The sequence below is a fragment of the Acanthisitta chloris genome, unplaced genomic scaffold (assembly GCF_000695815.1).
Source record: "Acanthisitta chloris isolate BGI_N310 unplaced genomic scaffold, ASM69581v1 scaffold44672, whole genome shotgun sequence".
Lineage (NCBI taxonomy): Eukaryota > Metazoa > Chordata > Aves > Passeriformes > Acanthisittidae > Acanthisitta > Acanthisitta chloris.
Genome location: NW_008660706.1, coordinates 3,378 through 27,655, shown reverse-complemented (window position 1 = coordinate 27,655; position 24,278 = coordinate 3,378). Strand labels below are relative to the sequence as shown.

The 24,278-nt window shown below is 40.1% G+C and overlaps 1 protein-coding gene across 1 annotated transcript; it reads left to right on the top strand.

Annotated features, from left to right (window-relative positions):
* Positions 1-2,200: 2,200 nt before the first annotated feature.
* LOC103797679 (protein FAM13A-like) lies at positions 2,201-23,225 on the top strand (the record flags this gene model as incomplete). Its single annotated transcript, XM_009069901.1, has 4 exons — positions 2,201-2,420; positions 5,003-5,212; positions 14,371-14,551; positions 23,066-23,225. Coding segments are annotated over exons 1-4 (771 nt in total), but the record flags the coding sequence as incomplete, so codon positions are not given.
* Positions 23,226-24,278: the final 1,053 nt, after the last annotated feature.

Sequence of the window (24,278 nt, the reverse complement as noted above, 5' to 3'; positions counted from 1 at the left end):
GGCCCCGTGTCTTCTCGTCCCGAACGCTCTGGGCAGCTGCCGCTCGTTTGGGAAAGGTGAAGATTAATGGAGGCGATTCAAGACGGTTTTGTTTTTCTGTTTTTCGATTTTTAAGCCAGAGAGCAACTATGTTAAAGCTGTTGGATGAGCTGAAAAAGTGCGTCCCTGTGACATATAAATAGCTTTTCTCCAAGTGTCTGAACGGCACTTTGCGGCGGCATCGTCCAGGGATGATTAAGTTGCTTTTCCGTCTTGGTAGCAGTTGCATTAATGTTTGGACATGTTCTCCCTCTGTAAAATCAAATCTTCCATCTGTAAGACAACATAACGTCTAACTCTTTGTTTCAGAGCTGTTTTGAGGGGATGATATTGTTTTGGTTTTGGTTAGATGTGTCTTCTGGAAAACCGTGTAACTTTTTTTTCCTACTTTGTGCAACCTCTCCAGACGCTGAAACAAGCTCAAAAATTTCCCCTGTTGTTTCTGTGAACATGGGAAATGTCTTTTGATTCTCATGCAGATTTAAATAGTGGGTCTCCCCAGGTAAATCCAGCTCAGAGTCTCAGGTTTTTGAATGCCGAAGCAGGCTGGAAACTGAGCAAGATTGTAAGGCTAATTGAAGACCTTAATTCGACAAGCTCTTTGTGCATCACAGCTGCTCAGAAACTCCTCAAAGGATTTTTGCTGTCTTCTGAATTTAACCCGGGCTACATGATTTTTCCCTTCGCATATGTCTGCCTGGAATTAAAATCGGTTTTTATTAATTTAGTCCTGGATGGAAACATATCTTTTAAAAAGACATGTCTTTTAATGCCAGTCAAATTTTAGTTCAAACACTGGTGCATGTACTGTTTATCATAAATATTTATAAGGCATTCACATTAATGCTATGTTGCAATTCTGCTTTACAAATAATAAAATATGCTTATGACATTTATGTAAGCAACATCTTTTTTAAAGATCAGATGGCTGTTGCATAGGACCTGGGACTATAGAACATACATGTGCTTCAAATAGTTGTGTTTAATGGGAAGAGCACAGCAAAGTGAGTGAACTGCCCAGTCATTTTATTTCTGAAAGGACAGTCATAATTGCAGCACTGATGCAGATGTTCATGTTGCTTACATACTACAGTAAAAATATTATAAATGAAGAGACTTTAAAGGTTTGTTTAAAATATGTATGGCATGCTGAAATCTCTCTTAACACAGTCAAGTGCCAACACATAGGTGAGAGTCTGAGCATGTTTTTGTGTTACTGTATTCTCTATGTGCATGATTTCTACTGCCAGTTTGTTAATAAAACACAGGAGGAATAAGTTAATTTTTAAGCATCATGTCTGTGGTAGACTTCTTAAAGAGGCTGAATTCTGTGGTAGCAGTTGTCCTGGTTCCTGCAGTGTGGTCACAGCTGTGGTGTGTGATGCTGCTGCACTGCCTTGTCTTTCCCAATGTGTTATGCTATAGACTGATTTAGATTTCTGCCTATTATCTATCCTATAAATTAATCAATTATTATTCTATTCCCCTGGGTTTTATTGACTATTCTCCCATGTTTTCTCTGTCACTGCAGGTTAAAACTTGTGATATTGTACCTCTAGAAGAACCCATGGGGTTTTTCACCCCCCCTCATTATGTGTGATTAGATTACATAGTCCCTTTCTAATCTTAAAACCTCAGTAATTAAATTTCATACTTAGCAGATACTAAACATAGCATAAAAATCTTTCATAACAATCCATCTCACCTGATAGTGGCCAAAATAAATCCCTAGTGAACAGCATTTGGAAAAAGGGTGTAGTGAACCTTCCTCAGAGTGCTCTCTCTGACAGGCATCCTGGAGACAAGCTGGACTAATGGTGGTGTGCTGGGATTGTTTGTGGTTTTGTCCGGTGGTGTTTGTAACCCATGTGAACTTTGTGAGTGAGAACAGCACTCTCTGGGAGCTCCCAGTTACTTGTTACTCTAGTAACAAGCTTGCCTACAAAAGCCTTGTCTTTCTCCTTTAACTACAGATTGCTTACACTCTTTTCTTGTTCCTCTTCTAATTTTTTCTCTTTTTTTTTTATCTTCCTGTTTCACAGAGATTTTTTCCTGTGGATTAAAAGGAGTAAGACCAAAACCTTATTCTGGAGCATAGAAGCCAGTGTTGATGAATGTGTTTATGTTGTGACCACACAACCTTCTGCAGAAAATATGACTAATGCAAGTTTTTTCCCTGTGCTCCTTTCAGCGAAGCAATTCAGCTGTGAGATTGAAGGAGGACATGAAAAAGCTAGCTGTGCTTCCACTGAACAAGCAGAGGGACAAAGCCTGTCCCCAGGTGTTTGGTGTGAGTCTTCTGGAGCTGCAGCAGCAGGGACTGAGCAAAAATGGTATCCCAATAATTGTGTGGAATATAGTCGAGTACCTCACCCAGCATGGTAAGCTTAGTGGAGTCACTTTTGCTTAGTAGGACTCTTTATGTAAGACTCTTCAAAGGGAAGAATCAGTCTTTTTTTTGTGGCATGAACGACCAGCAAAGAATATTACTGTATATGGTTTGCTTCTTTTTTATTTCTGGCTTGATGCTGAACTTACTTTTTAATATGATTATAAACATAAACTACAGTATTGAGAAGCAGCACACTCTCATAAACAAGCTTTTCAGTTTATAAATAGAATGTATTCCATTTGTGAAGGTTTGTGTCGTTTTCTAGTTGCAAAACATTTGTCTTTAACAGTTTCTGATGGTGAGAAGACATAAGTATCCCTACAGAGATATTCACGAGCACACACATGCGCGCATCCCCCATCAGAGAAAATTACTGAAACGAAATATATGTTCTTACAGGTTTTCAGATAGACTGCAGTAGGTGTTCAATTCTTAGTTTCTCTTGGCATTCATTTAATGAGACTTTAGTTCCTGTTGTTGAAATACATATTGCAGAAATCTAGAGTGCCATTGGTGCACAGATGTATTCTGTAGCAGTCGTTCAGCGCTAGAAAAGGTTTTGTGGAGGTAATTTCTTCTTGTAAGAAGCTGCATCTGGTTGTGCCCTAAGGTTTTTCTTTTAGCTACTCATTAATGATAATCCAATTGCAGAGTCTTAGGTTCCATGTCTATATCTTGATAGATCCTCACAAGCTGATAGATGGCTTGAAAGTTAGCCTGGATTAAGGTACAGTGCAAATTTAAAACACGATGCTACCTTTACACAGCAGCATCTTGCTTGATCTACTTCAACTTGCCTAAAAGCGATTTGCTAGAAGGCTGGAAAAAATTTTTGCATCATTTAGGGTTTAATCAAAACTAGAAGCTGACAAATACTCTTGACTGCAAGCTGTGGGCTATGCTCTGCATTCCATAAAAAGATCTGAATTCCACATGATTCTGCCCCAAATATGGACTAAACAAGCCAAGTTTCCTGCTCTGCAGCAAGATTAGCTAGGCTTCTGGATGTCAAGTTGATTATCCAACCCCAATAAAGGTACAGTCCATTCTCTTTCTTAAAAGTGCAAGCAAGATCTCAAAGATGCGCTCTTACATGGGAAGTCATGTGTCTATGTAAGGTTTGTTTTGTGAATTAATTGTGAAATTAGCTGGAAGGCATTTTTAACAGAGACCCAGAGACCCAGGCTGAGCTGTGTGTTGGGAAGCTACATCCTTGAACTAAGTTTGCATTAAGCTGCCTATTTCCAAATTTACAGACGCAGCTGAATTTTCCTATACTGTATTTAGTAGTCTCTGATTACTGTAATCAGTATGTTCTAGTGTCTCTTTATTTCCATAAATGACTGAGGAAGAGAAGTTCGATCTGTGTGGGGTCTGTAACCTTTGCTCACTTGGTGCTGCAAAAACGAAAATCATGATTGAGGTGAGGTGTTTTCTGCCCTCAAGATGGCAGCACAGCATGCCACATTATGGAGTTCATTGTGAATACAAGAATACAAGCTCTGTCAGCAGTATCTCATATTAGTCAAGTCAAATGTTTGAGTGCTTGTCCATTTTTCCCCTTACTAGAGCAATTTGACTTCTGGTCCAATAAAAGAGATGTTTGTCTACTAACTCTGCTGCATCAGAATTGATTTCCTGAACTGGAAGCATTCTGTCAGATTGCTGTTTCATGATGTCTAGTCTGAATTGATGAACACCTTACAGATTTTGATCCGTTGAGTGTTACGCTTCTGAAGAAGAACAAGCAGGTCTATAGACACAATATGAGAAAAGGCGTAATTTTTGTGATGAATATGTTCTAGATAACATCATCATATTATTTTCTGAGTTCAGTTTAGGTTCTTCATGTAAGGTTTTGAATCTTGACACATGCCTAGAAAGCGATGTTTGATGTAGCATGTTTCGTCATGCTTCCTCTGTCGCAACCTTCTTTGTACATCTCTGGGTGTGGGGTGCCTGGCCTGTACTGATCAATACGGTTTCTTTTTCATTGTGAAATACTTTGGGTTTTGTGCTGTCCAAAATACATATTTGCTCACTTAGTTTTCCTACTATCATAAAGTTGCAGTACTTATTATGCAGTTACTGCTGCAATCAGCACATATTCAGATGTTTTTGTTTCATGATAGTCATGGGTTACCCTGAAACATGAAGCTGGAAATAGTCATGTGTGAGTTTGGCAGAGTCCTGCTCAAGGTAATGGACTACTTGCAAAAATGAAACAACAGAACTGTTTTATAGAGTCCTTTATAGGATCCTTTTCTGTTGAAATATACCAATGCAAAATATGATTGTTTCAGGTGGTTTCTCCATGGTGTGAGGTTACAGCAATGCCACCGAGTTTTGTGGGTTCTCAAAAGAGTATCCCAGGCCTCAGGATCTTGCCACTAGTATTTGTTATAATCCAACTACTTGACTAGAGGAACTTTCTGGGGCAAAGTACTTTTTTTTAAACTGTGTTATATCAATTGCCGTCCATAATAATGTGTATTATTCACACTAGAGTATCTGTTTCATCGTATCACTGTCTTAGTTCAGATCAGTCTTACATGCATTATGTAATTACAGGTTTGACACAGGAAGGCCTCTTCAGGGTAAATGGCAGCATGAAAATGGTAGAACAGTTGCGTCTGCAATATGAGCGTGGAGAAGAGGTGGAACTTGTTAAAAATGGTGATGTGTACTCAGCAGCCAGTCTGTTGAAATTATTTCTGAGAGAGTTGCCAGATGGGGTTATCACATCTGCCTTACATCCAAGGTTCATTCAGCTTTACCAGGGTAAGTGAGAGGTACAATCTCCATCCTTCCATGTACTTTCTTTCTGGATAATTTGGTTCCTTAATTTACCTGCTTTGTTCTGCATTTCCTTTGACTTTAGCTGTTACCTGCTCCCAGATGTGCATCTCTTACAAGAGATGGAAAAATGTTTCTTAGGTGTTTGGTAAAGTCTGGACTATGTATGATTTTCTAATCTAGTTATATCTGCTGAATATAAACTGAAATGGTCAGCTGGTTTCTTTGAGCAAGCTTGTGGACAATAACTGCAGTCTCTTTAGGACACAGATTTGCTTCTGTTTGCTAGGAGGGTTTCTGGCAGTTTCATTGTATTGGACTCTGAAAAGTTAAAATTTCATCTGCTAATCAAATTGGGCCAAAAGCATACATTGTCAAATCTTCTGATTCTCACTAAGTAATGTGATTACCCGTCAAAAAAGGAGCCAGTTTTCAAATAACAGCAGAATTTTATTCTCTGTCATAGCACATAACCTGGAACACTTCTATTTTTCTTTCTTTTTGCCCTTCCCAGCCATCTTCAAGTGGTGAATCAGCCATAAGAAGGAACACCACTTCTGCTGTGGAAAGTTGAGAAATCATTTGACAGAGAGCTGTGCAAGTTTCAGTCTAATTTGTATGTGATCTGTGGTGGTGTCATGTGGAGTAAGTGGTGGCTGGCCCTGTTCCTTGACTGTGCGAGTCAGTGGCAGTTCTCTCTTGCTGCAGGTGGTCAGTGCTTCTTCTTTGTTTTCCTAAGAAGCTGCAAAGTGAGTGGGTAAATGTTACTAAAGATTTGCCTGCTTTCCTGTATAGAGAACCTGTGATGCATGATGCAGATGAGGAATATATGCTCTGATATGCATCCCTAGTGGAAGATGGTGCAAAGCTCTCATACTTTGTCTTGAGGTCTCCCTTTCATTTGTCTTGTCTGCCGTGGAAAGGATGTTTAGCCATTTCCTGGAGGAGGGAGAACACTACCCTGTGTTTTCTTTCTTTCATTTTTGGGCTGTTGATGGTGCACTGAAGAAGAGCTTTGTGCCTTATCTTGAGTGGAGTCATTTCAGCTGTAATCAGGTTGTGTGGGGGCTGTGTAAAATACCTTTCTTACTTAGTAAAGTTGTCTGGGGCCCAAGGACAGGGTTTGGGAAGTGTTGTGTAGGAAAGTGCTGTTGTCTTAGAAAGTTCCTTACTGTGCTTTCTATTAGGTCCTTTTAGATTTCACCAGGTCTGACTTGTGAGTCGTATTAAATTATATACCTTTCTCATAAATCACAGTTTAAGTGTAAATTTAGTATAGGTCATGCCTTTCCTGTTCTACATCCCTGTCCCCAGAGGTCATACTGGTGTATTGCACCAGGAGTTACTGATGTGCTTTGTGAACTGTGCTGTTTGTGGTGTTTGTGGAAAGTTTAATTTGTTCCTGCTTCCCACAGGAAATGCAAAATCCCCACAGTACTGTCTAGGGGAATGAGATGGATATCCTTACTTAGCAGATTTACCCACCAAACTTTCTCATTTCCAGATAAAGTTGCTGGTATAACCTATGAACCCAGTTCTGCACAAGTCAATCCAACTGTGACATGTATTCATAGCTAAGTGTGCCTGTATTGAACAATAAGCTCCACTTATAGTCCCACTGTAATTCTGATTAGGGAAAAAAGTCTTATTTGAAAAATGTCAGTTGGCTGTTATGGCAAGGGGAAGGCTTTTGTAAAGTTTGACTAAAACCAAGGGTTTTTTTCATGCCCTAGAAAATACAGCATCGATAAATAGCTATCAAAGGCACTGATGACTTTCATTGTGTTCAGATTATCTTAAGTGGTAGGTGGGCATTTGTTTACAGTTAAATGAGTAACCAGCTATGCAGAATTGGAGGAGTTATCTGTTCACTGATCAAAGTATGTGCAAGGGTATTAATTGCAAAAATGGTACCAAAAGAGTCTGGGTGCTCTTTTTGTAAACTATGAAGAGAGTAGGTCAAACTGCTTCTGAGCCAACAAGTTATTAAAAAATAACTTTGCATCTGGAGCCACTTTGCTGCATTTGTACAGTGGAGGCAAATACAAGCTGTTGCAACCTCTGTATTCCCTCCTGTTGAAGCTTTGCTTGGGAAGTGTTTATTTAGGATTGTGTTAAGAGTTCCTTTGGAATATTTTCAGGGGTTGGTATCAGCATTTTTTAAGCCAGCTGAGATCTTGGCATGGGAATAACACACAGTTACTTTTCTTACATAAAAATTGTTAGAGAGTGGTTCTTCTAGTTATAAGTAGCTGGACTGAAAATTACGAATTTTACCTGTAGCTGTAACCCAATTCCAGGCATAGTCTTCCTTATCAAACCAAAGAGCAAATAATCTGCCCTTTTATGAAGGAGATAACCCATCCCATTGGCAGTTTGGGATATCCACGCAGCTGGTTTAGCATCACTGTCTGCAGCTTGTGCAGTGTTGTGTGAAACAGGGCTCTGCAGCTGCCATCAAATCCTAAGGCACTGCTGTTTATATTCAGTATAACGCCAAGACCGTGCAGTTCCAGAAAACATTGCATAGTGTATCCTAAAAGCCATTTGGTGTGTCTTGACATTCTCTGCCCTTGGAGAAGAACAGTGGCAGTGGGAGTTGAGAGGGCCCTCTCTCTGTAAATGATGTTGGTTGGAGATGTGTGGGGTGGGAGCAGGCCAGTGACATGCTGATAGTGATCTTTGTGTTGGCCAGGCTCCCTAGAGCACCTGACAGATATAAAGGCTGCTCCTTGCCGGGGACTCCTGGGGTAAAAGTCCATAACAGTCTCCTGTGACTGAGACTTCACTGCAGAGCAGAGCTATGCCTGCCCATGCAAAATGGGCCGTGCTTACGGAAACCGAAGCCAGAAGAAATCAGCACCTCCCATACAGCGATCCCTGCCTGAGCTTGTCTATTCTTTCTGGCTTTTGATTTCTTATCTTCTGTATCATGATCCAGTGATCTTGAGTGATCTTTAGACATTTGTAGGTACCAGGAACTGTACATACAGCTCTTACCCTTTCACAGGTCACTTGCTTTCATCAAGACAGGTTGCTGTTGTACTTTTCCTTTTTTAGCATACAGAAAGCTTTTCCCTTGTGTGTATTTATTTTTTTGTTTTTGTTGTTGCATTCACTCCTCCAGCTAGGATACAGTGAAGTGTGGACTCGTGACTTCCTTTGGTACTCAGTCTAATTAAGCTGAGTGCTATTTGGTCACTCTGGCTTCTTGACATTGCTCCATCCTGGAGAATTTTTATTTTCCAATGAGCAGCAGCTAAATGTGAATCCTCTTTCACATACCTCCTTCTGCTCACAACCTGCCGTGGCTGGCAAGGTTATGATGGTGCCTGTGAACAGCCCTGCTAGTTTCAGGGAGAGGGATAGGAGGTGGTAGAAGGGAAGGAACAGCTCCCCTCTGGATCAACAGGTCAGTTTAGGGAATGCTTAGTAGCATTGTTTGAGTTACATGAACAAGCAGAACCAAAAGTACAGTTTGTGTTGGGGGATTTTAGAGCTCAAATTTCAACCTGAACAGTGACTGTGAAAATGAATAGATGAGAACTGACCTTTTAACTATGGTAACTGCAGCAGTGCACCAGATCAGATTCACTAGATACCTGTGGTTCTCCAGGCTCTTGTGACATGATTTTAACCTTTTCCTTTGGCTTTTTTTTGTCATATTAGTGTTACCAGGGCTAGTTCCAAACTAGAGAAATAACTTGTGTTTTCCACATGCAGATGATGTTTGTTATGCAGTAAACTCTTGGAACTGGATTTCTTGTGCAGATGATGGCACTCAACAGAGCTGCAATAGAAGTGAGAATGTTCTGCTCCCAGTATGTTGGAATGAAGCATAAATACAGCTCGGCAAAGTACCATAGTGATGCAGTGTGAGGGGTCTCAAGTTGGATTGTGGTGACAGTCTTCTTATGATGAGCACTTGCAGCATTTCTTCTACTGATGGCAGCAAGGCCTGATGTTTGTTTTATTTCCCTCTGGGGCAGATTGTTTCTTGGCAGAGAGAGACTGGGATCCCACTTCCCCTGGATTGTGGTGGAAAGAAATGCTTTGATTCCTCCAGTGGGTGCCATGGTACTGCAATGTACAGCCTGCTGCTTCTGTGCCAGAGATTAAGCTCCTAGGGCACATTGATAGCTGCTGGCAGATGCAAGCTTTTCTGTCTGCTCTCCAATCTGGTGGTGTAAAAGGCAGCTGAAAGCTATGTGGATGTGGTAGCATGACACTGAGCCCTCGCCTCCCTTCTTCCCCTCACAGCACAGATAATTGGCTAGGGCGTGGCACAGTGATATGGTTTCAGTGCTTCTAGGCTGGAGTTGTTTGGGATCAGACTATTTGAGACATGAGCAAAACAATTATACGCAGGCATCTATGCCTTTAGTGATGTTCAGACAGTATGCTCTGTAGGGGGAAGGAGTAACAAGAAGAGAGATGAATTGCAGAATGAGTCTGTGTCTGTAGCATGTCAAAGAAACTCAATAGGTTCAGAAATAGGATGAACCATTGGAAAATAGTCCTTCTTGTTATCTGTGGGTGTATATTGAAATTAGATGAGATGAAAAACACCCTCGCAAATGTGTCTGTGCCTCCTACACTGTTGAGGCTCCTATTTCTAGTTAATTAACTTCTTCAGTGAGGCTGCCTCTTTTTTTAAGTGGTCTCCTTGACTGGTTCCTCAGTAGTGAGTCCCTAGTTCAGCTTTGAGGTGCCACACTGCCCTTGCTGGCTTCTTTGGTCCTCTGCCTGTGTCACACTGTGTTCTGTGTCCTTATGCTGCTGAGCCTAGACATTGCCTGAGGCTGCTGGTTTTGTTCTCTTCCTCTGCCAAACCCCACTATTTCATCCTTGATTTCAAGCCCTTCCTGACTGCACATCTAGCTAGGCTTCTCTTGCAGGCATCTGCTGAGATGTCATCTATTGCACATGACTTCTGAAAGGCTCTCAAAATAAAAAAGTGAATGCCTTTAACTCTACCTTGGGAACACCTTCCTCTTTTACTTCATTCTTCTTACTCCTTTCTCCTTCTCTCTGCTGTATCGGCCAAAATTTTCGCGAGAGCTTATGTGCTGTGCTCTGAAGTGTGTTGGTCACTGGACATATTTGGAAATACAGCTTGGATATAGGTTTCTGAATTGCCTTTGGAAATCTGGCACTGCCATTCCATTATTTGATAAGCTCGTTTGTCTTGTCTTGGGATGCTGCAGAGACTGAAGTGTGTGCTTAGCTTCATACCACCCTCTTTAATCTGACTGAAGAAGAAAGACTGCACTTGGTAGTCTTGAATTCTGTGAGAGAGCTTGTACTTAATAAAATTAGACATGTACACAAGCTTGGGGATTTGGTACACTTGATGCTTGTCTGCATGGCAGCATAAACAGCTCTGCTGCTCTTAATTTTTTTCTGATGGTCAGTACCAGCTGAGTAAACCTTAGGGATTGACTTTGAAACAAACTGAAAAATTGTCTAGCAGGTGGACAAAGGAGGAGGAATGCTCCAAGGAATTGGTTATTGTTATGACTCAAGACTATTTTTGCTCTCTAATAAGTTGAAAAGCTGTTTTTTTTAAGAAATATGGTCATGGATAGTAGAGTAGTGGTTCATTTGTCCTGAAAAATGTACAGTGCATATATGCATGTCACTGTCTAAATTCACCACAAATTGTAATAGGAATTTTTAAAAATAAAGCTGAAATCCATGAAACGTCAGCAGCAGGAGAGGTAACAAATCTTTGGATTGTATGGGAAGAAAAACTTTAATTCCTTCTGTTGTTTTTTTCACTGGAGAAGGAGGAGAGAGAGGAAAGCCTTATTTTCTTTCTCTCATTTCACAAGGACGAGGAATTTCACGGCTCAGTAAATGAAGTTTGCTGCCTCATGTTGCTCAGTGTCTCTGTGTCCTTCAATTAGGGTATTTTTTCAAAATATATGATCTGATATCTGTCCCTGTTCTTGCACGTATGAAAACAAACAAAGATTTGGCTCTGACCAGCGATAAGTATCTCCAGTGTTGATTCTCAGCATATAACATATCATGATTAATGAATGTGGACATCCTACCCAGCAAACACAATTGAGGCCACAAGCCCAATAGCTTTGTTTGTTGTCAGAGTGCAAACCTGTGTTTGGAATGTTTTGTGGCAGTTATTAGCATCTTTCTAGTTTGGAAGGCATGGAGAATTCTTCAGTAAAGCAGAAAAGTACCCATCAGTCTAAAGCCCCAGTGAGAGACTCGGGGAGGTGATTAGTTCTCAAGGGCATTCCCTAATTAGATGGTGGTGTGACGGTGGTGGAAGATGTGCATTTTTTTCTGAGAGACGTGTTTGGTTTTCCTTATCATAACTGCAAGCAATTTGTAGTAGAAAATACTCTGTGCTAGTTGCTTTGTTATCTAAAGAGAAGTATATTAGGAGGTGAATTTTAATGTTCTGGCTACATGGAAATTAGTTGGTTTTGTTTTCCTTTAAGCTTTGTAAAAATAGAATTAGTAATCAAGTCAGGGACTGTACAGTCCACTTGGATCAGTGCAAGTACAAATACACTTGAATTCCATATTGTTATTCCGTTTCATACAGCCTTCAAAAGCATCATGAATTTTTGCTGCAGAAATAAAATAATCAATGCTGATGGAACAAAGTCATGATTGGTTTTTATTCTGTATTGCTCTAAAATTTTTTTTTAAGAAATACTTGTGATAAGCAAAGTAAGATATTTTTTTTTCTCATCTGCTTCATGCATATTGATATTTGACTTTTCTGAAGGGGGTAATATCTTAGCTGTACAAGATAAGGATATAATTTATCAGTTGGTAAAAAAGTTTGTTCCTGTAATCTGACTGGCATTTTAGACTTTGATCTGCTTTCATGAAAGAATTTATACTATGTCTGTGGTACCAAAACAGATACATAAAAATGAGTTCACCATGCATATAAAACTAAAAAAGGCTTCTTTGACCGTGTATGGTATTGTGCGTGTCAGGTAAGGCAGGAATCCTGAGTTCAGAAGCAGATGAAATCCCTTAAGTTCAACTCCATGAAGTGACAAGTACATATATAAAAAAACCCTTCTATTTTCTAAACCAGACGCAAGATAAATCCTGTTTATTAGCCACCAAGAAGACATCTGATTGTAAACCAGAAATAATGCTGCAACTGAATGGTTGAGTTCTCAAGAGTAATTTTCAGATATTTTTATACAGATTGCTAATTTTCACAGCTAACCACTTTTCAAAGCACTCTAACCCTGGAATACTGTGCAATCCAGCCCTAGAATATTTCTGGGAAATGAAAACTAAAAACAAAGATGAAACTTCCGAAGTGTTTATACATACATTGAACTGTGGTCAAAGACTTTTGTTTTCCCCTCCTTTTTCTCCTTCCAAAAATGCTGAGGAAATGCAAAAAGTTCTTTTTTCCTGCAGTACCAAGGCATGGGATGTTTTTCTGTCAGTTATCTCTGCGTGCATACAGCAGAGGCAGCAACTGTTTGCTCAACCGTTTCAGATGCAGCCTGTTATATTACATCTTTGTGACTGAAAATGAGTCTCAAAGACAGAGCAAGGTTTGGTTTTGATTGTATGCTGGAAGAATCTCCTTGCTAAGGATCATAACATCCTTTGAATGAAAAAATACCATGTTACCCTAAGCATGGAGAGGATGTCTGCATTCACATGGTAAGCCAGCAGCTACTTTGGGACAAGGCAGCCTGTTTCAGAAAACACAAAAGGTTAGCATTTAACATGAGCTCACTTTGGCTTCATGGGATGAAGGCATCCTTCCAACCACTAGAACTGTTTTTAAACCTTACAGTACATCTTTAAGGAAAAGCGATTATGCAGCAAAACTCTTACAGCATTAACAGCAGCAACCCATAAAGCTGATAAATAAAGAAAAAAGTATTAGAAATGCACAGATGGCCTCATGGTAATGGATACTGCTTATAATTAGATTGGTGAGTAAAACCTTTAGAGCCTGAGGTATTCTCTCTGAAAATGCTGTTGCAAAGTCATTGGGGTTTTTGTGCACATGTGAAAGTTTCAGTGACATTTCATTTTGGTGGATAGCAGAAATTAATGTTTCCAAGCATTAAGGCATCCTGTTCTCGTTAAAACGGAAAGCAATATGGAATTGTTTTCAAAAATGTACTTTTATTAACAGGTAAATCCAGGACTTGGGTGGGTACAAATTGTTCTTTATAAAGGGGTTTTGGGATGGAGGAGGGGAGCAAAGAATTTTGCACATTTTGAGCTCAGTTCCATCAGCAGAATTAAATAGAAACTGTGTGTTAGGCCAAGCTTGTATTCACCACCTGGGTCTGTATAAACACAGCATCTAAGAAATTAATGCAATTTTTGCTTTAAAACAGAAAAGCAACAAAAAAAACCTGCAAGAAAGAAAATTGACCTGAGTCATACTTGGATGTTATTCAGTTCAGTATGGGAAACTTTTATCCATACCTAAATTCTAGAAGATTGTACAGTATAGCAAGTCTATTCTCTAACATTAGACCAAGTTTTGGCACATTTTGGAGTGTAACAGTGCATTTTCTTCCATAAGCAAGGCTCCTCACCAAAGAGTTGGTAGAGTTGTCACTCTGACAAAAGATACAAAATTGAGTTTTTCATAAAATGCACTCACAAACTGTACTGTAGTACTGTTATTCTAGCAGTGCCTGCATTTCAGGAGATCCGTTTTACTTCCTGGTTTTGCTTTCTTATTTTTGACGGTTTTCATGGGAAGGGAAACGTTTTAAAACAGAGTATGAGAAGGATTTGGGAAGTAGGGATGATAACCAGAAGAATCGTGGAATCCGGAGATCTGGTAGTGTTGGAGTTAAAGCAGATTTAGCTATGTGCCAAGTGGGAATAAGCATGTTCTAAAGCTGTTAGGTTGTGGTTAGTAACTGCTGAATATGCTCAGGGAAAAGGTTACAACATAAAGGTAAGCATGAAATGGTGCCCAAGGTGAGCCTCAGGAGAAAGGTGCACATTCCCTGAGGAAAATTGAGTAGTTTGGAGGATTCTGTGTCTCCAAAAAGAAGCAGGGCTAAATTTTAGTTCCCACTGCTTGCTCACCCATGTAAGTAAATTGGGCAGCAATGGAGAAGACCATATGTATATGTTTTTTCTTCTCTTGTTTTTCCTAGACTCTAGAAACGACATGCAGAAGGAAAGTTACTTGAAAGAACTCCTTAATGAACTGCCTTATGCTCATTACTGCCTGCTGAAGTACTTGTGCCACTTCCTGGTAAAGGTTGCTGAACATCATGTAGAGAACAGGATGAACCTTTGCAATCTTGCCACTGTGTTTGGACCAAACTGCTTTCAGTAAGTTTTTGCTTTTCCCCATTTGTTCACAGAGAGTCTAATGGAGCAGATGGCAAGAAATGTAGCTCAGAACCCTAATTTGTCAGGGTGATCAAAAAGTCAATGACCAGGGCTCTGTGTTAAATTTCAGTGCTAGAGCAATTGTTTGAGCCAGATGGGACTTGAGTTGGTCACCCATTTCCTCTTGCTTTTCGACTAAACTGTTCATCAGTTTTGGATTTCTGCAGGAGTATTACATTGAAAGACCTTCAGACTGTGTAAGTACAAGGAGATTTGTGCTTATACAGGTTTCTTCCTTTGCCATCCCGTAATAACGGATGCTTCTCTGCAGAAGACTTTGACACAGGATACTTGGGGGAAAAGGACTCCTATGGGGCACCCAGGTGCTGCATAGTTTCTAGAGGTGGATACTGCATACTGTCTGCATGTTTGGCCATGTGATCTAGCACTTGTCCTCAGATGCTGATAGTTCTGGGTTCTTTGTCTTTCTGTTATATTCAGAAGCTGCTCTGGAGCTTATGGAGTTTGACTGGTCTCTTGAGACTCCTTATTGGATTTACTCGTTTTACTGGGTTGTTTCACTGGGCACAGCTCCTGGATGCTGGTGATGAAAATGTGTTTTACATGCTAGTGGACCTTGCAGCAACAGCAAGAATAGTTATTTCCAGGTGTAAGAACACACTTGAGTAAGAAAGTTTCTGTTAAGTAACTGCTGTGATGCAGTGCAGCATTAGCACCTTCACCTGACATCCAAGATCAAAGACATGGGAGACCGGTAGGGAGTTTAGTTCAGTCATCAGTCTTGAAAGATGTGTGACAGCAGCAAGAAGAAACAAGTGAGTTACTTGTATCAGTGCTGGATTTGTATTGATCTTTGCAAAACTTTGTTTTGGAATAATACTAAGTTGCCTAGTGAGACTTAGTTTCATTAGGCAGTTAATCTAATCTGTCACCCTAGGTTTTCTCTAGGAAGGAAGTAGGTGTCTTTAAAGAGAGAAAACAGAAATTAGGTTCCTGTAATATACTGAGACAGTTCCACATATCTAGGCTAGATGCTGCTTGATGTCTTTCTGAGAAGCATATATTTTGCCATTGATTAGGAAGAGAGCATCCAGAAGTGAAACACTTAGCTTGTCCTAGTTTCTACACTGCTGCCTTATCTTAAGATGTTGCTAATGGATGATGGAGGTGAATTTCAGGATTAAATCATTTGCTGTGTTAGTACAAAAAAAAGGAAGTATATTTTGAAAAGAATTATTTGCTTCTCCAAAAGAAAGAATATTCAAAAGACAGTAATATGTGTGGGAATGTATGAATATGAGAGCTAGTAGAAGCAAAATACTGCAAATTTCTGACAAGGCAAACAAAACAATTTTTTAAAATCATGTTTGTATGGTCTGTTTGGGAATTTCTGTCTAAATATATTAGTAGAGTTAAGAACAAACAAATTGGATGAATCTGAGTTCAATGGCTACATCTCTATGACTCAAGCTCCCAAGTGGCTATTAGAATAATTTTTAGTTTACTCATCATTTCTTTCAGGAAAGTTTAAAAATTAGCTCTGAATAGTTTTTGGTATAGAATGCAGAGAATTGCAGTTTGTAATTGCAATAGGCGTTCATAATATTAAACCAAACTATACATCTTAAAAGCTGTACAGCTGTTGCCACAACTCATCTCTACTCCTAATGTGGCTTAGGAAAGTTATAAGAGTTTTTGTAAGGTACAGGGGCTGCAACTTAGAAAGGTAAGGGATGGAATACCATCATTCCATTGCAGAAGACTCAGAAAGGCAGAGTTCACTGGAGGTGAAAACCCAAGAGCTTTCATGGCTGTATGAGTGTAGCCAGCTGAGCAGTTGTGACACACATTGAAATAAATGCTCATGTGGCAAAAAGAGGCAGTGAACGCAAGGCTTGACACGTAACAAATGGCTAATGCATTTTTAAAAGATCCAAATATGTCAGAATTACAGATGTAAATTTTTGTTTAAACTAAATTTCACCATCTGGTAATTCAGTTACATGTTTCGTCAGATCTTGATCTCTCCCTGGCAGTTAACGATTGTGGTCCAGACACAAAGATTGTGAGCAACAGTTGAAGTACTCTTTTCTCTTGTGTCAATGGGTGCAGTCTTAAATTGCTAGAACTGTGACCATCTGTAGCAACAAAGATTTGAAGGGGGAGGAAAGAATTTACTGCACTGAACTTTAGGCAGTTGGTTGGCCTAGCATCTAGAGAGAGATCCTCAGGAACACAATATAGAGCTACTGGCTGCAGGCAGCACATTGAGAGGTGAACTGCAGAAATTAAGTATCGGCAGGTGGCTGAAGCAAACATGTCTCTTGCTTTGCCTTGTTTGTTCAGAGTAGTGTATGGGATGTTTCTCCAGGACAAGGAGGAAGGCTTAGCATCAAGCTTGTCAGCAATTACACTGCTGAAGCAGGAAGAGCTGAGATTTTGCTGTCAGAAATTTGCAATCATCTCTAAAATTAACGTTGGAGCCTGTGAAGTTAATGCACACTGTCAGAGAAGATAAAGAGCATCTGCTGATAGTGAAGGATTACTTTTTGCAAGATATTTTTAGTGACATTTTGGCTATTTAAGCATATTATCTCCTACTCCATAACTGAAGCTGTTTTACAATTGAATAAATCTTGCCATTTGGCCACTTTCTAAACATTTAGACTTCATTTTAGTTCTCTGAATATCACCTTGTTCTTCTACATCATGTTTTCTGTAATGTATCTCATCTCCTAAACTTTCAACCCTTATTGCTTTTATCTTATCCTCTACTTTCCCTGCTTCCTTACTTGCTGTTTGACAAACTGCACTGGTCTTTTCTTATGAAAGGTTGTCTTGTGCTTCTGTATTTCTGAAGTATAGAAGAAGGGGAAAATGGCTATTTGCATTCCTCATTATGAAGTGTGATGTAAGAGATGGGAAAATAAAGGGCAAGGTCAAACAGGTCAAAAAAAGATTTGATATTTAGTTAACTGTGTTCTTCCAACTTGGATTGTTCAGATTTATTGTGATGGAAGCCAAAGGTCAAGTATATTGAGAAATAACAGCCCTTGAGGAACAACAAGCATGAAGGACCATAAATAGTTTTATTTTCTGTCACTGGGCTAATCTGTGTAGAGTAATAACACTTGTAGGGTGGTTACTCTTGGTGGAAGTTATTGTCTCTTGACCTGAACTTCAACTCTTGGAGAGACATAGGCTTAGTTATGGCCTGCTGTGTGGTCTCTGCTCAGGTCTCACAGCTAGTGCTGAAAAGGAGAGGACCAGCCGGGTTTTCTCTCTTCCCCTCTGTTCTCTTGCTGCTGGGTATCAGAGGGACTGCTGCGCTCATTCTGTACTTTGGTTGGGATGGTAAGACCTGAGGGCTACCAGTTAAACAGAGGATCCATTTGCACCCATTTTTTGCAACTCATCTCAAAAAATGGCCTCTGTGTGTGGTCTCCATTATTCAAGCCCTCACTAACTTGGATGTGTTTCATTCCAACTGTGTTCATTAAGCATGTTGTGAGGGATTGCTCCATCCCCCCAAAAGCGGCTGGCAAATGCAGATATGCAGTTAAAATGCTAGAGTTAGATATTGTTGTTTATGTATGATGACTGTGTAACGGAAGTTACCCAAAGGGTTGTACAAGAAAGCATTAGGTATGGAGAAATGGTAGGTTGTCTTTAGACACAGAGAAAATGGTAGATGGTCTGTAGGGTAGCTGTGGGTGTTTCAGAGATACTGACCCTGTAAGAAGTAAAATCTGATCTAAAGCTATGCCCGAATATCTTAGCTTGGTTTCTAGCAACCTTAGAGCCTACACAGATTTGGTATATGAAGCTGAAGTGAAAGCAGAGGGTCTGAGCTAGTGAGCAATATTGATCTTTGAATGTGAATGGATTTTGTTTTCAGGCAGTGCTGTCCAATCCTGCATCAGTCTTAAAAACAAATTTGCATCCGGAATTGGGGTCAAACTGAGTACTGAAATTTGTTGTTTTAACATTCATTATTGCAAATTGGAGCATGCACCCATAACCCTTTGAGCAGAGTAAAAGAGTTGTTTTTCATAAGAATTCAGTATGCTACACACTGCAATGGCAGTCTAAAGTATCAGGTATCATATAGGAAGGCCATAAATGTTCTAATCCGTAAGCATATTGAGTACTGGTGGTTGCCTCCTCTTCATGAAGTACATAAGGGATTCTCTTTCTTTGCTGTTGCGTGCTCATCTTTGTCATCTGGAGTCCATTGTAAAATAAAATGAAGATTTCTAAAGATGTATTGGTCTCTTTGTAAATGGAAAGGTGTTCTGACCAAATTCCATCTCAAGCCTTCTGTTCTCCTAGTGAACACCCACTCCTGAAAGTTTCAGTTGAGGAAGTTTCTCTTTTATGATCTGTCCAGTGTCAGGTGTTAGGATATTTCCTATTTCGTCTCTTGAATATCTTATTTCAGTAGGAAATGGTCTGTGTTTTAGTTTCGGGTTGGGTTTTTTTGTTGTTTTGTTTTTGGTTGAAAAAGCTCCATGAAAGTAAGTTATTGCTTGATTAAGGATTAGCAATAAAGCATGCACCCAGAATTTAAATGGGGGACCAGTTTCACAGGAAAAACTACAATCAGAATATCCTGAATTGTGTGGGTTCCACAAGGATCATTGAGTTCAACACCTCTCTCCACACAGGGCAGCCTAAGAGTTAAACTGTGCATCTAAGAATGTTGTCCAAGCGCTTCTGGAGCAAAACAGCCTTAGGACCATGGTCATTTCCCTGGGGACCTTGTTTCAGTGCTCAGCCACCTTCTTAGTGAAGAAATTTTTCCTAATATGGACCAAATGAAATTATGTTTGAGCTCAACAATACAGCTCAAATATAATCACAAGGGACATGTTTTAAGCGCCTCTCCTTAAAAATGTTTGGAGAGATGAGAGTGATGTACTTTGTGAGTGGATGTTAGGCTGTGGACTACCCTTTGTCCCCCTCTGTGTAGGCTGCACTGTCTAAGCTACCCATTGTCACTGTAATTTTGTGATGGAAAACGGAGCTTTCGCCAAAGCAAAAGATTTTGCATATAAATGAACTCACTCAGCAAAATCTTTGTGGCAACATCACTCTTAACCTTACTTGTGTTACCTGCTTTTTGTGTTACGCATCTACTGCAAGTAATGCAGATAGAATGGACTTAATGAGTTGGTTTAGGCCTCTCAATCTGATGTTAGAGAAAATAATCTGGAATAGATTTTAACAGGGAGGCGGGTAGATGCCTCAGAATTGACTCTCCAGGATTCTCTAGTACCTTGGAAGCTAAAACACTTCTGTAAAAACTCAGTAGTGATATGTCATTGCATTTCATCCACCCTGGTGAGATGTAAGCCTGTAAACGACGCAGAACATGTAAATGAGTCACACAGACAGAGATGAAGAGCTGTCTCAAGTTAGTGTTGCTATATCTTTAGCTACATATTAGGCTGATCTTGCAGCAGAGTCTGCAGATGCAAATATGTGCCTGTTTTCAGCTGCACCAGTTTGTGGTCTGGTGTGTTAGGACAAATCACTTTCGGCAGCTGAAGTACAGGGCCGAGCTGTGGCCACAAGGTCATGTCTGCAACAGATGCAGAGGTGCAGAACAGACTGCCCAAAGTTGTAACCTTTTAATATTACTGCAGCTCTGCTCTCAAAATTTTCAGTTGTGCTTGTTGAGGGACTCATGGGTATCTGAGATACTAATGAAAATGTTTTGCGAGGGCTGGAGAAACAAAAGACCCATGTACTTTGCGTCCCTTCGTTTCTGGCAGGATTCTCCCTAGGAGACTGGTAGGTGACTTTGTGGTGCTTCTCTACAAAAGGTATGCTAAAAACAGCTACAAAAGTAGCCCTCAGTAGTTGTAAAATTAGGATTACAGTGCTCTCATTCCATGCAAGCTACTTCTGCAAAGGCACTTAGGGAAATGGTAATGTGCCTCCTTCATCACAGACAGTGTGGGGTCAAACACTGTTGGGAATTCGTAATGAGACAGACCCTTTCACATGGAAATCTCTGGTTCTTGATTGTGACAGGGAGCTGTCAGCAGTTGTTGCCTGGGGAAATCAGTTCAATGATCTCAGTTCAGCTCATAATTGACAGACTACTACATCCCTAGTGCTCCTGGGCCCTGTTTCCACTTGAAGCAGGTTTCCCAGGTATGGTGGATGATGGCAGAGCGTTGTAGTGATGCCTATCTCATGTGAGATCCACCTCTGTTTGTATTTGTTACTGCATCACTCTCAGTAAAGTCTGAAGATTCACTGTCTCATAAACCCACTCTGCATTTAGCCTGTTACAGCTTGTTTACAGAGGCCCTGAGGTAAATTCATTTAACTATTGCATGACATGTACTTTTTTCACAGCGAGTTAATCTGACCTCAGGTCACTTTAGTTCTGAGTAAGAGTTGTGACACAGAGCCTTGATGTAGTTTAACCTGTTTGAGACTAGCGTTTTGGAGCATCCCTGTGGAAGGAGACATGCACTTGGTCCGGAAGAACCTAAAAAAGCATGTCAGCATGGCTCTGCATGGACATGAGCTGCATGGAGCTGCGGTGGGTGAGCCCAGGGCCAAGCATTCTTGTAGAACATTGTGCAGAAGTGTGAAATGCTGCTGGGTATCCTATTTTGAAATGATCCTGTTCCCAAGTAATGTTTTATCTTTGAGAACTATGCCTTTTTTGACTTTCAAGTGGCTTCACCAATAATTTCAGTCTTTTATATCCTGTAAAACTTGTGGTACTAATGCACCTTTGCTCTTGACCCTGCTTAACTGTGTCAGATACTGTTAATGCTGGTGTGTCATTTAGATAAAACACATTTTTTTCCAAATAATGTGGAGCCGCAGTGCTTTGTGCACAGATCACTTGGAGCATCTCCCTGGGAAGGGCAGGGTGTCCAAGGAATCTCAGGTGGGGGACCCACTAGAGAATTTGCTGCTTCTTTACCTTTGTTATGTGTCTGTCCATGACTTTGCAAGCTACTGTGAGAACTCAGTGGGAATTTTCCAGCTCAAATCTCAAAGATAGAAATGAACTTATCAACAGTTTTTCTTCTAGAAATAACGACAGAAATTGCAGGTTTATGCCTCCCTTCTAGAAAATGTGTTTCCGCTAGTGAAGCTGATGCTTCTGGTTCTGCTACTAAAGTAGTTTGTACAAAGGTGGCTATGAGAGGATCCAGTCCCATTGTTGGAAATTCTGTAACTTGAGTAGCTTGTGTGGCTAACGCTCAAAGTAACACTGTTGTAGTGCCTAATTAACATGAAAATGGACATAAGGGAACTATGACTATGAACACAATTTTACTGTCATGTTTTAACTAGATCTTCGCAAAAGAACATGAAAAATTTCGAAGGAGTAGAGTGTGCATCAGCAAAGTGGTAGTGAGAGAGAATACTTTCTCATAGGACTGGGTTTTTGTAGTCAGTCGAAGTGATATTTGTAGATGCCATGACTTTTCATGCTAAGAAGAGCTAAAGCAAGATGCTATTATTTTTACATGCATTTTTCAGAAAAGTCTGGTCAGACAGGTGGATCATGCAGTGTAGCAAAAGATAGAGTTGAATTAGTATAAGTAGGCAGTGTGGTGCATTAGATGCTTCAATAAATTGTGAGGTTTATTTTGAGTAATATGCATGAGAGAGTATGAAACACATAAGGAAGGCAAAGGAGCATAGCCTGGAATACAACTCTTGTTCCAAATCAGTATCTTGCCTTTTCATTTCTGTGTGCCTTTAAGGTCTGTGGCAAGCAGTTTCTGGCTGCAGATGGGCCTGTTTCCAGAGAACAAGAAGCTGCCTTTCAGCAGCCAAGTAGTTAGTCATTCTGCCAGAAAGCAGAGGTTAGGAGCAACAACTTTTTGTATGAATCTTTTAGGCTGTACAGAAGACGGCCTCCGTCTCCATGTTCTATAAAGCGCTTTGAGTTACGAGCCTACTTTCAAAAGAAATGGCAACTCAAAAATTAGATAGAAAAATCTGGTGTGCAGCATTGGGTCATCTGATGGCAAAGATCTTGTTTAGTTTTTACTGTTCTGCTTAGCGTTTGGGTTTAATTTATTTTTTTCACCCATCCTTCTTGCGTATCTTGATGTTACGAGAAACCAGGTTTTGGAGGAATCTACTTTTCCTATTAACAGTTCAGAGCATCTAAATTCGTCATGCTGTCTTATCTTGGTGTTATGAAACCCAGCTTACAGCAAGGTTGGTGATACCCCATTCAGTGGTTGTCTCAGTTAGATCTCTACCTGGATTCTGTAGAGTGGGTAGTTTGGCCAGCAGGTATGGTATTTAATACTGATAAGGAGAGCTGCAAGTAAACTCTGATAGTTGTTACCAGCAGAGACACAATCCTCCTTTCCAAGGCATAGTTTCCTGTGTTTGCTAGCCAGCCTGTATCCACAACTGAAATGTTACAGTGGCTGTGTGCTGGAAGTTTTGTATGTTGGGTCCCTATAATACTCTGCTTTGTTGTCTGTCCAATTTTAGTGTGCCCTCTGGATTTGAAGGTATCAAAGAACAGGAGATCTGCAACAAGATAATGACAAAAATGCTAGAAAATTACAGTACCTTGTTTGAACAGGAAGGCTTGAAGAAGGATGAAGAAAACCCTGTATGTGAAGAGCTAGCAAGAATAATTTTGGTAAAAGTGAGTATCTCTAATATTTCATTTCCTTATAGCAAATCAATAATTCAGGCTTATTTCAGGCTTCAATTCATAAATCTTTTAGATAAGTGGGAGGCAGGCACTGTTACAATAATGCTCTGATTGGTATGCAGTTTACAAATTGATTCTGCTGAAGGGCTAATTTTCATTACTAGTCTGGAAGTTGATTCTGTTAAACACCTTTATTCTTTGTTAGCTACTTATGTAGGAAATACATTCACTAAAATGCATATGTTTTTAAATGAGGAGGCAGAATAATTCTGCAGGAAGTATTGAAGGTTTCTGACATGGTGATCATTTATGGTATACTTCAGTGATGATGAATTTTTGTACTTTAGGACAGTATGGAGTCTCTAGCCTTTGCCACTATGAAGTCTGCTTGTCTCAAGTGTGTACCTGAGTGTAAAAGTCATGTGTTCTGACTCAGAACAGCCATTTCTTAGTGCACTTGAAGAGGCAGGAAATGGTCATTAAGATGGCTTGCAGTTGCCTCATTTCCTTTGCGTGTTAGTTGTACAGATAATTACTCCTTCCAAAGTGTGAGCTCTTGATTTTGAGAGGGTTGAACTACATTACTTCCCTTGGTAGGGTTTTACCCACTGATAAAATCACCTTAGCCTTCACTGGCTGGAATGGAAGTTATCAGAAAATAAGTTATAAAAATGCAGTGTCTTTGACCTTGAGAGAGCAAGGAGTTGGGTGTGAGCCTAAGTTCGGCCATTCAAATGAAATCAGCTGAAAACATCTCAGCCTTTGCAGTGTATCACAGGAGAGTCTGTTGAATCTGCACGGGTCAGACCCAGCTGCCTTTAGAAGGGCTGCTAGTTTTCTCATGTGGTGAATCAGTGAGGAAGTATTTAGCTGTTGTCTTTTTGCTGTTACTAACAACCAGAATTACTCCAACAAAATGTCCTAGAAGATATGGTTACTTAAGTGAAATGAAAAATGTTGTCCATCTCTTTGCCTCATGAGATAGATGTTTGCCTGATAGTAATGAGCCATGCCTAAGCACAAGGGCTTATGCCGTATTTGCCT